The 12,790-nt window shown below is 40.3% G+C and overlaps 1 protein-coding gene across 3 annotated transcripts in view; it reads right to left on the reverse strand.

Moving 5' to 3' along the window:
* Positions 1-12,790, reverse strand: part of GLI3 (GLI family zinc finger 3) — a 217,507-nt gene that overhangs the window by 192,715 nt on the left and 12,002 nt on the right. For all 3 annotated transcript variants that reach the window (XM_005014945.6, XM_027451340.3, XM_027451339.3), the window contains exon 2: positions 3,220-3,382. In XM_005014945.6, coding sequence (XP_005015002.1) covers positions 3,220-3,343 — 124 coding nt within the window. In that variant the 5' untranslated portion in view covers positions 3,344-3,382. The remainder of the gene's footprint in view (positions 1-3,219; positions 3,383-12,790) is intronic.

The raw sequence follows: 12,790 nt of genomic DNA on the forward strand, positions 1-12,790 counted from the left end.
GTTATAAATCCCTGAAATTAAGGGTTGATAATGGAAATGCTGGCAGGCCCTTATCTAACACAGTGCAAGCATCTTAGCGATAGAGTAAGAGCTTGTGGATAGGTGAGTGCAGCAGAAATCTTTTTGCATTAAGTAGGCACAGTAACTCAGCAAAAGTGGCTAACAAACTCTGGCCATGCTTGCTTGTTGCTGGAGCCCACTGGGCAGCTATTGCCTTGTGAGGGGCATCCCCAAGTCCAGACTCATACCTTTCGTTGCAGAGTTAGGGTTAACACCAGCTCCCCTTCCACTTCACCTTCCCCACCTCCTTTACCTTGCACATAGGTCTTGAAGCAGGCTCTTCAGTACCCAGTTTGCACATGGTAAGATTTAAAAGGTTTCCACACCCAGCATTCATTTTAAAATAGTTTCTACTACTGGGTGTGTTACCCACTTTGGGGAACTGTTGAAATAATGGTATTTTCTTTGTCATTAATGTATGCTTTTTCACAATTGCAAGCTTTTCATAAAAAAAAAAAAAAAAAAAAAAAACATAACTAATAGCTTTCAACTTATTTATGAGCCGAGTTCTGGCTATTTCAGAAAACAGCAGAGCTGTCTCTCAGACAGCTGTCACTCAAGTACATGTTACCCTGCAAACTTCACTAATTAATGTGTTGTCCAGAAAGAGAAACACTGATATTAGACATGTTTACAAGGTGACATTGGTATGATAGGCAGATGTCGCTCTGCAAGCACAGCAGAGTCTCCTGACAAAGACAGCAAGGTTGATTCTGTTTCTCTGTTATTTTTAAAGGTATCTTACCTTGTTTAAGAGAGCATTCAAATGCAAATCACAACAATTTAACATAACCACAGCCCCCTGCAAAAAGCAGGCACTGAATCAACAAAACCTGCAAGTTTTGTAGGAGTGGTGTCTTGTATCAACTGATGATGTTTCTGTAGTAATACTCATTCCAGCATTAAGAACAAAAGATGCAAATGGGATGCAAGCTCAGGTCTCATGCAAATTGGTTCTTTGTAACCAAAATTTATTATCATGACAATCACATCTGCAAGAAGCAAAACTTTAAAACACTGCAACAGTAAAACTCATGCTTAAATTCCTAAAGTTTTGGTAGTAGATTTTGTTTTGGTACATGCTCCATGAAACCTTTAGACCAAGAGAAAATTCTTCATCTCCAGGAAGGAATTTTTATCCCTGTGAAGCCTAACCCTGTACCTCTGAATTTTTTTTGCTTAGTTACACATGAAGGCAGATTAGAAACCCAGACCTTGGAGGTCCTGGTGACTTCCAGTATAAAAAGACTCTTGCAAGAAGACGAACCTTTATCCACTGAAAGTAAGAGGTTACTACCTTAACAAACACAGGCTTAGGCCCCAGGATGTGTACCACATTAACATCTCCATCCATTAACGGGAGAAAATTACAGTGACAAAATTTTCTAGTTATTTATTAGACCTAGAATCTTTTCAGCTCCTGGGAGTTTGATGACACTGACATGCAGTAATACACCATGCAGATGCAGCAGGTAGATACAAACTTATAACTCCCAATAAGCTGATGGGTAGAACAGAGAAAAAATGATTTGACCAAATGGTTTTAGTAAACCAAATGTCAGAATTAGGCAAAAACATCCTGAAGGCTTTACTTGTGGCCCTCTAATTGAAACATTTGATGATACTGCTAAAGCTAGCCCAAACAGTCAAGAGACGTGTGCCAATATTGAGTTTGAGCACAAGCCCCTCAACACATGGAAGAATATGTGTATGTGTGTAAGTGTGCATCTGTTTGAGAAGTTGGGCCAATGTGGAAAATCCTATTATTGAAAAAAAAAAAAAAAACACAACACAATGGGGATCTCTTCAGCTAATGTGAACCTCTGTAATTCTATTGACAGCAATGGATCCATGATGACTTACACCAGCTGAGGATCTAATTTCATCTGCCTTAGAAAACTGATGCAACTTTTTCCATAGCTGTTCAAAAGTTTCTGTATTCTCCTGGGGATCAACTTGAACTATTAGGTCAGCAGGTGCTGAGTTTGCTTTGAATCTGAAGTCCAGTTCACATAGAAGGATGCTGGGACATGTGCCATCTAATTTTTACTGACCCACAGAGATTCCTCCCCTAGTATGGCTGGAGGATTCGTGGATTTTCTGCTTTACACAAGTTGGAGACAGATGGCTCTCTGAGAAAGCACAAACCTTTCTTCAAGTTACTGAAGTGAGAAACTGACCTGGACAAGACCAGATATCGGAGTGAGCATGACAGAAGCAGAAAGGGTGGACAGAAAACATTTTGCCAGGGATCCACCAGGTCTCCAAAATATGCAGAAAGCCATTTTCCATTTGTAGCAATTACTGGACTTATTTGGAAACAAACCAACCAACCAAACACCAAATAATAGCTCATCTGCAGCTACCCAAAAACCATAGGGCCAAACTCTGCCTGCAGTTCTTCAAGCAGTTTTTTTTTTTCTTAGCTTGCAAAGGGAGTTTAGTGTTAGCAGAGACCAATACACTTGGCCCTCTTAAACTGAACAATGAAAGGGCTGGGCTTGCTCTCACACACTCTCTGGAGAAGCAGAGAATACGTAAAATTGTCAAGTGAGGTAATCTCTGTGGAGAATTAAGTAAACTACTCCATTTTTGCAAATCAACAAGTTGTGCATTCACAACTTTGAAGTGAACTCATGGGAGGATATGCTCGTAGCCTGATGGTTTCTTGCTGGCCATTAAAGAACTCTGGGGAGGTGGGGCAGCACTTTGGGAGGAGCAAGTTTATTTGTGAAAGAAGAAGAGAAGACAAAAGCCCTTAGCCACTAATTTTGACAGGGCTACTTCTGTCTCTTTTGTATTAACTAATTATCCAACTAGTGTAAGAGATTTCAATGGTAAAACACAAAGCGCTCACAAACCCTGCCAGGCTAATCAAGACAATTTCCAAAACGCCGAAAACAGGAACTTCCTATAATAAATAACTTTGCACATTTACATCTCAAATTAGAACATCTGGAAGAAAAAAGACCATGCCTGATGCCAAAACAGGCCTTATTGTGTCCTACCACTTTTCCATTACCACCCCCCCCGTTTGTTTTCTTTAGCCTTTCCTTAGAACAAACACCAATCCAGGTGCAAACGCTCAATTCACAAGGAATGTAGTGAACATAAAATTACCGTAGGTTTGGCTTCTAGTAAATCCCTGCTGTTACTCACCATTGGAAGTTGTGCTGGAGGCAACAGCCTTCTCACTGACATCTGTTCGACTGGAGCATTTCACGATGGAATTCTCCACTTTTTTCTTCTCCGTTGTGGTAGAGCTATGGGACTGCGCCTCCATGGTGACTTCTCATTACTTCAGCTCTCCTTGTCCTAATACCTGAATGAAACAAGAGAGTTGTACGCTTTAAGGACCATCGGAAAGCTTAGCCCCAAACCCGTCACACTTCTCAACTGAAGAAGAGCCTGCAGCACAAGTGTGTTAGCAGGCCAGAGGACGTTTCTGGTTGCTCATCAAATCAGGTTTGCATGCATGAATTCCTGAGGAATTCAAGGAAAAGCTAACACTAAACGCAAGTATGTTTGCCTTTAAAGAGAATCAGCATCACAAACCTATACACTGCTTGATGGATAGGTCTTTTTTTTTTTTCAAGCCTCTAGGGTTTTAATGGACCCAGGGGAAAAAAGCCAGTATTTTTCTCCTATGTCCACAGCACTTTGGAACAATGCAAAAGAAATCAGACAGACATTCATGTTGACTATAGAAGCCAAATATTTAAATTTCAACATTCACACTATCTGAACACAAAGCAGTAAGAATTATCCTGTCTATCTCTACACCTTGTCCTACTTGTGTAAACATCTCTCATTTTGTTTGTTCAGAAATCTAACTCAAACAAAAGTGCATTGGAGCAACACCCTGAAAACCACAGGGAAAGGCAAATATTATTGCTAGTGGCAGCTAATGAGATCACTTTCCTTCGCATGAAAACTCTGAAAATGGAAAGCCCTGCAGAGGGGCCTGTCTGATTATTCTGCCTTCCCTGACTCCTCTCAGGGCCATCTCCAGCGACACGTTCATTTTATACCCCTCAGATCACTTCACCTTCTTCTCAGAGGTTTTATACTCATGACGTAAACCTAAAAAGCCCACAAGCATCCCAAATGGCACAACTTCTTGTGCAGCCTCACCAGGCCACCGAGACCGCTCACTCGATGCACACCAAGCCATCCATGTGAGCTTTCCACCAATAACTGGTATTTAGCACACACCATGCTTAGAGCTGAAGTGCTTGTGCTGGGGTACTTTGGACAAGATCCTATCCAACAACAACAAAAATCAGTAATAAATTAAAGAGCACGTTTCCAGCTCCAAACAGCACTGCAGTCGTTAGCTAAGCAGGTCCAAGATGGAAGTAAATTGTGCTGTTCTAGAACAAGATTTAAACAAATTCAAGTAACAAAGGCTTCAAAACAAGCCACAAACTGAACTATAATGAAGTGTAATTACATTAGCAACCTGTTTCCCCAATTCTGACAGTCCGGGAAGAAAAAAAAAAAAAAAAGGCAAAAAAAAAAAAAAAGGCTACAAAGCCAATTCATCACAAACACAGCTGTCTAGTAAACCTTCCCCTTTCCCACCTCCCTGGTAGGAGTTCTTTTTAATAGCACAATAAAACACTCCAAAGCCTCATTGTTATACAGTAGGGATCAAAGAGGAGCCCAATCACTAAATGAATCATTATTCAGCTAGGCAACACAGCTAAAGAACTGGACTAGATACCAGAGCCTCCCTGCCACTGACCTACTGGTCTACCCTTCGGCAAGGCATTTTTCCCCCTCCAGTTTCTCCCTGGCTAAAAACTAAGCATAACGGAGCTTTGTCTGCCTGGACAGAACACACTCAAGAGTACTTTCAAGACCTACCTGTTAAAGTGCAGTAAATATTATTGTGACCTGAGAAATGACTTGTAACAGAACACGGTACATGAAGGGGATGTCAGGTGTCTTCAAATACGAAGCCGGAGAGATCTAACAATACTCAAATCACCCCTCACTTGTACCCAACAATGCTCAAACCTTGAGGTGAGATCTCACACAAGCTTTGTAAAGAGGACCTTTCCACATTTCTCATATGCTTTCTCCCTCTTTCCCTTTGCAGACCCTATGCAAAAGCATTCACAGCTTCGGTCAATTTTCATTCACATTGCACTTCTCAGTGCCTTGTGATGGCAGAGACCAGGAGAAGCTAGCACTGCTGCCAAGCTTTGCAACTCATGCAGCCCAGAACATGCTGGTTTTCTCTGCACAGCCTTGGCCACATGAGCTTCAAAATCTGCCACTGCCCATTCTCTAGCCAGTGCACAAGCTAGTCCTTCAGTGTGCTCTGACTACTGCCATTTGAGTTACGTCATATTCTTGAAAAAGAACAAATTTCAAGGCTTTCTCTGAAGGAGTTTTGAAAGCTATACATTTCCAGTTGTGGCTATTTTTCATCTGTTTGGCATTCTAAGGGCCAAGTCATCTATTGAGGCAGCGTTTTCATTTACATCAATGAGTTTGGCTGTGTGAGAGCTCAGAGGGGGAAGCTGCAGAATTTTTCCCTCATTTTCTTCTGTCCTCAGTCCCCAAGCCTGTGTCTTTGGCTAACAGTCATGAAAGGAGACAATTGTAGCCGCTCCTCAGCTAAAAAGGAAGACGCCACATACTGCACCCCACTTCACAAGGCCAGCAGAGTGGCATGAAACACGTGGGCAAAGGCCATGAAAATGCTGACAGGTGTCTATGGCAGTCCACCACCTCCTGAAACACCAATGTCTGGGCAGATAGGAGCAAGAAACACATATCTCCACCTCCTTCCCCTCTCCACCACGGCAGGACAGTGCCTCCGCTACAACCTGATCCTAGTGCTGCCCAGAATAGGACAGACACAAAGGTACAGTAAGAAAGTAACACCGCTTTAATCTCCTAAAATGCACCCTTGGATCATCTGTAATTCAAGAGCAACATGTGGCTGCCCAGAGAGGCATCCATCCATTCCTTAATTTTTTGTTTGTTTTAATGCAGAGACGACTAGGAGATGTAATCCTGTATTTCCTAACACTCTCTATCACCTTCCTGCTGTACGCTACCTACCGTGGACAATGGTGCAGCATGCAGGTCTGAAGTAGCAGCTGAAGTGGAATTTTGGACAGAAAATTGCAGAATTGGCTATGTGCTAATATAAACATCTGCTCTTGGTACCTGTTCTGGTTCATGTCTGCTGAGTTTACATATAGGAGGCTGTTTTATTAATGTCAGCACTGAAGAGAGAGCATCACAAAAGTAAACTTTCTTGCTCAGTCCCACTCTGCATCACTAGTCGATGGCTGCAGGTGTTCCCTCCTGTGCCTTCTTCCCTCTGCTCCCAACCCACGCGCGTGGTCCAAGGGCATCTGCAAGAACTCCAGCAGCTCCATCAGCGCTGCATCAGCTACGTGGTGATAAGCATGGCTGCAGAAGGCAGAAAAACCAGGGAGATTGCAGGACTAACGATAGAAGGCAAGCGTTTTGGGGTGTTTTGCCAAGCACGTCTGATATGGAAGCAGACAACTGGAAACCAATATGGTGCCCGAAAAAAAATATCTTTTTTTTTTCCATGAACACAAACTTAAGCCCAGGTTGAAAACACAAACCAGACACACAGTTCTTCTAGAATTATTCTCTGTAATTTTGGCTGTTTTTTATTTTCTCTCACAAGTTGTACCAACATATGAGAATTGTCATCTGCAAAAGAAAAAGAGAAAAAAATAAAAGGTCCAGGACAACATGAAGATTCATTTCTACTGGCCACTAATCCCTACCAAAAAGCACTCCTAAAATCGGCCAGCCTGACGTCATCCCCACATTAGAATACGATGGGGTTTGCTTTATCGTGTACATGGCTCTCCCAGCATGTGGGTCAGTGACTTCCCAGATCCTGCCCCCAGGCCTGAGACAATATATATCTCTTCTGCAAGAACGAGCTCCGCATTCAAAAAAAAACAGAAAGCTAGTTTCTGTCAGCTATCCAGCATCTCCATGTGCATATGAATGGCAAGAAAATGCTATAACAGTATATGGGTGAAAGTCTGAACTTTCATAGGTAAATAGAAGGATAAACATTCCTTCCTGAAAGCAAACATTCATGGCTTTTTCCCATTCAACCATGCTTGAATCTTTTGTAATATCCCTAAAGCCTGAACCCCCTGCACAATTAATTCCAGACCCCCATTTTCGACCTAATCCCTCTCAAAACAGCAACCTGCCTGCAGGTGTGTCTCTTCTTTCTGAATCATAAATGTAAACTTTCACAGACACATGTTAAATTGCAGAAAAATTTAGGGACAAGCTTAGTTACACAAGGAAAACTGTCTCTTTTAAAAGGAGCATCAGCAAATGGCAATATGTTGGCAGTGTATTTCAAACAAAAAAAAAATCTTTCAAGCAATTTGAAATGATATAATTTCCGGTCCTTACGTATGCTGGTCATAAAACTGTGCCTTGCAGTAGTAAAAATAATCATATTAGTACACTGGGGGGGGGGGGAATCTCTCTGTTCACTTACTCACAATGCCAACTAACTGAAAGCAGTGGAGCAGCCCTGTCCCCAGAAGAGCAGGAAACGTGACCCTTTCTGAACATAAACGTCAGTTTTACAAGAAATCTTCAGCTCTGCACTCCTTTTCCTCTCTGAATTACTTTTTAGATCATTGTTTTTATATTGAATTAGTTTTAAAGGACCAGATCACGCCCATCTTTATTCATGCAAATAGTCTCACTGACTTCCACAAGAATACCTGCTTCACTGTGAGCTGTCAGGAACCAAAATCAAAAACTGACAGTTTGCTTCTTAGAATGGGTTATGTTTCTTGCAAACTTAAACCTTCTGCCTTTATTAGGTACGTTTTCGAGGAGGTATCTTTTAATGCATAAAAAAAAAAAAAAAGCCTTTCCCAGTTTCATTTGAAGCTGCTGTAGTTGTATTCAATTCATTAACAAGTGGTTTGCATCCGCTGAGAAGAGCTGTCTGAAATAGCAGTGTCACAGCATTCATCATCATTACATCAGCAGTAGGGAAGTTCAGACTGATTGCTATCAGCAACCAGAGTGCCCCAATCAGCGTGCAAGCAAACATAGCATGTTTAATTTTTCAGAAATGGCTCTGGGTATTTAGGGTGTTCATAGGTACTACTTTGATCCACACTACTGGAAGCAGTCTTTGGGGATACAACACATCTTGAACAGCACAACTGTAGGAAAGTGAAAAACACAAGTGGAGGCACGAAGAACAATCAGGAAATTACAGTCTCTCTCAACCATAAAGGACCCTTTATCAATTTTATCAAAACCAGTTACACTGTTCCTTGGGATTATTTAAGGATAAAAAAAAAAAATCTGTCTTGTTCAGACACATTCAAATGCAAAATTTTCGTGAGACAATTCTATGCTATTATACAGGAGCTGTTTCACGCTGAATTATACATGCTTGATTCAGGTACATTCAACTTCTAAAACCCACCTCGATTTCAGCATTGCTCTTCATCAAACCTGCTGGCAAAGCTGCACTGCCAAAGTTACCCCTGACAGCACTCACCGAAAAATACATGAGTAGTGCTCAGGTATTTTCAAAAATATATTCCAGTTGCAACACTGACCTCCTCCTGGTACACCAAACCATTTTTATAACAGCTATAGGAACTAATCTACATGCTATATGTTTTCTAACTAGTTTCATCTTTCCTCAGTTCTTTGTAAGCTCAGTCAGAACTCTGCAAACCCCATTAACTACTCCTGGGCGAATTTCATGCAGATTCGTCCCTGTTGAGCCAGCTGGTCACAATGAGACTAAGACTGATACAAACCAAGCAAAAACTTAAGTCTTATTGGCAAAAAAATGTCTTATAACCACTAAGAATAAAAATACATCAAATCACTAATATATTGGGGGAAAAAAAAAAAAGGTGCCTTATACTTCACAATACTTATCTCTGTATAATTTACATGCATGATTTATAAATGCGCTAGTTGCGAACTGCATACTTCTAAATCTGTTTTGAAATGCAAAGTAAAATTAGAAAAAGAGACAAAACAAAATGATTGGATCAGATAGGCAGATTTGTTGCTTGAAATTAAAAAATACCCCAAGTTATAGGGCACCATATGTATTAATACAATCTTTCCAAATTCATTACTATCTGCTGTCTTTTCCTGTGGGTTGCTTTCCTTTGATTTCTTTCCCCCATAAAGACTGAAAAACAACTAGACCTAAAGCCTGGTTAATGATGATCTGATCTGTTCCTGATAGGTTAAATAGCTTGTGGCAACAATAATGCAGGATCACAAACACAAAGGCAATCAGCTAGGCAAAGCAGTACTATTATCATCCTCGTGATTAAGATCCTAAGTGAGAAATTATTCTATGGAGTACATTGAACTACTGATCAAGTGTAATAATTGCTTGACTCCAGAGGAATTACATTTGCTTACATCTTTCTGGTGCAGATAAACTGAATTGCCAAAAGTTACAAAAAAATATTTAAAACATGCCCACATACAGCAGGATCAGCAAAGATGAGAGTGACAATTTCTACTGAGGCAGCACCTCGGCTGCACTTCATACACATCACCCACATACTCCTGCAAGTAGATTATCTCTGCTCCTGCTATGGTATTTATCTTGCTGTTAAGTGTAACTCCAATTAAATGTTTTTACTATTACTTCAACAGATTAAAGCCTGTATCTAAATAAAACAGCTTTCCACATGGAAAGCAGTGATTCATAGTTTCTTACCCAGGAAGAAACAGAATGTAATGGATAACAGGACTGTGGGATTTGGGTCAAACTGCCCGACTCCTAACAGCCCCTCTCTCCATCCCTCACAGAAGTTGCTGTCTGGGGACAAGCAGCACAAAGCTGAGGGGTTACTGAGCTACAACTTACAATAAATTTTAGTGGCTTTTCATTTCAGAGCTGATACGTCCTCTGAGGTTAAAATTTATAATCCAGCCATTATCCAAGACTCTTTAGATTTAGTAACTGAACTTTACAGTGAAAGACCCATACCCAAACAAAACAAACTATGCTGTTAACACTGCATCTAAATATTTACTTTAATCAGATTGTCTTAGGATTCTTTCTATTTCTCATTTTAACTTCGACTCTCTTACAAACCATCTAATCACAGAAAATAAAACAAATTTTATTTCTTAAAAAATAGGAAGTGCCACATACTTACTGATTTGGAGACTTGAAAAGTATATACTATGGGAGGAGAGGGAGGATGTTAAAAACAGCAATACGCTTACCCTTTACAAATCACAACTCCTGCCCAATTAAACTAATATTGGTAGAAAATTCAGAGTAAGCTTGTTTTGCAATCCTGCATGCCCTTGTGCTTCAAGCTGTAGAACAGGAAAAGCTCTAATAATTATGTCAAAATAAGATTACCTGTGAAAGAATTAACGTGGAGGAATAATCTCCTGTGGACTGTTTGTAGCAGCAGTAGGGAAGTTTGAATACTTACTTTAAGTCTACATTCACTTTTTGCCCATATTTTTCTTCAGGAATTCAGTAGCACTAAATCCAAAACAAACTTAAATATTAGCATAGTGACTTCCTTCTGTAAAACGCTTGTTTTATGAAACCTGATTTAGAGCATTCGTATGCTCAAGATTTGAAGGGGCAGGAATGTGCCCAGAGGAAGACAATCAGCAAGTCTTGCTGTGTTGATAACGAACCCTATGACTTCCTGCACTGATACTGTTATTAGCACCAGAAACATTTATGCTGAGGGTATACAAGGCTTTCTACTTTCCCCTCTTGCTGGTATTTCAACAAACAACCTGGTAAAGCAAAATTACAAACATTTGTAATGGCTGTGCTTTACATTATCATTTATTTAGTTCTTCAAATAAGAAGTCGCTACAACTGCCACAGAAAAATGCCAAATATTCTAATTTTGAGAGCTAAAGCTAACCGTGAATTCCAGTGGCGCGACCATTTTCTTCCCACTTTTTGCTTTATGTCATCAATCCCAACAGATGAAAGTTTCTTTAGAATCAAAACTAGACCTATATATCAATGTCAATCTATACAGGAACTAAGCTCAAGGAAGAACATATTTAATATACAGCTATTGCAGAGATGTGCCTTCTGTTTTCAACTTATGATATGCAAATGAAAGAAGAAAAGACTGTATCCGGTATTTTACAATTAGCATTTTAAAACGAGATTAAAGGACTCGAGTAGAACGTTCTTGAAAGCGCCATGTTTTGATCACCATTCCCACTCCTGGAATCCCATTTATCTGCTCAGCACACTTTCAGGTTACGGGATGCCTCGATCCAGAATTTCATGTTCTAACCCAAGACAGATGTTTTCACAAGTAAAAGGAGCAAGGAAAGCTCCGCACAGCCGAGAAGGACTTCAAGTGTGAAAGGTACTTTATAAAACTTTATCTTCAGCTTTTACAGTTTATTTTAGGTTTTACACCTGTCTCATAGTAGCAGTAAAACTGTATCATGATTCCTTCAAGGTTTTTTTTTTTTTTACCTTGACAAAATACAACAGCACAACTCTGAACTGCTGCAGTACAAACTGCTTCAAAACCCACTATCCCTGTTCGAATCGTGTAATCACAGCATTATCCAGCTGTCTGATTTTCCAAGAAAAAAATCCATAGTGACTTGAAAAGATAAGGAAAACCACACCAGACCACATGCCCTGCTAGTTATGAATCGGTAGTGCTAGGATTTCATTTTAATGCAGGCAGTTCAGAACAGCAGACATTGTACTGAAGCGACACTAACTCGATCTGTGTTTCTGACTATTCGGTTTCAGGTATTCATACATCTTATTTAATGAAGGCTTCATTCTCTCAGCAGCTGGATGAAGTACTCTTTACACACAGTTGATTTGCTTGACATTAACAGATTTGTATATAAAGAAAACAGAATTTCGTACAAAGCAGCAAACGCTGCTGAGGGGAAGCTCACTTCTTGAACCACTGAAAGGTTAGTTGGGTCTGTCAGCCCTAACCTAACCAGCAGGTACCAAAAACACACAGCAGCATTTTGAGCATCATTTTAAAAAGGGATTATTGGTCTTGGTAATCAGTGAAGGAAAAAAAAAGAAAAAAAAAAAAAAGGAAAAAAAAGGAAGGAAAACAACTGACAGAACAGTGACAACTTCAGCTAACAAAATTATTCCACCAGATCTCTGGTTAGTGGATTCCAATCTTACCAGTTCTGATACCCAGCAACTATTAGGAGACAAATGTGTTCTCTCCCAATTAGTTTGTCCCTTGTTGCAATCTAGATGTTATTGCAAGCATTTTTAAAGATCAATGTACTGTCTTGTTTCTTTTTTTGTTCTTAAAGAGAGAGACAAACCAACTCTTCAGATCAGCAGCCAATTTAATTCGCTTTCAAGGTAATGCAGGTACAATTTATATGTACGGCGTACACCACAACAAAACCACAGTGTGATGCCAGGGCAATCTTTAAGAAAGTTTTCCCCTAGATCTCCGCAGAAAGCAGCCTTAAAAGAAAGCAGGGATTAGAGTGAGCTGGAAGGTAGGGAGGGGACTTACCTCAGACCCAGCCAAGCGGAAATCAGAGCGGTAATTCTACAAGTCGGCAGAGTACACTTTTAGAGCTATAATGGTGTGAAGAAGTGCTGGGCAGCATTGCCTGAAGGCAGCACTAATACACTGATGACTAATGACTGGGCCATGCAGACAATGAATTTGGGGGCTGAAAACTAACA

The sequence above is a fragment of the Anas platyrhynchos genome, chromosome 2 (assembly GCF_047663525.1).
Source record: "Anas platyrhynchos isolate ZD024472 breed Pekin duck chromosome 2, IASCAAS_PekinDuck_T2T, whole genome shotgun sequence".
NCBI lineage: Eukaryota > Metazoa > Chordata > Aves > Anseriformes > Anatidae > Anas > Anas platyrhynchos.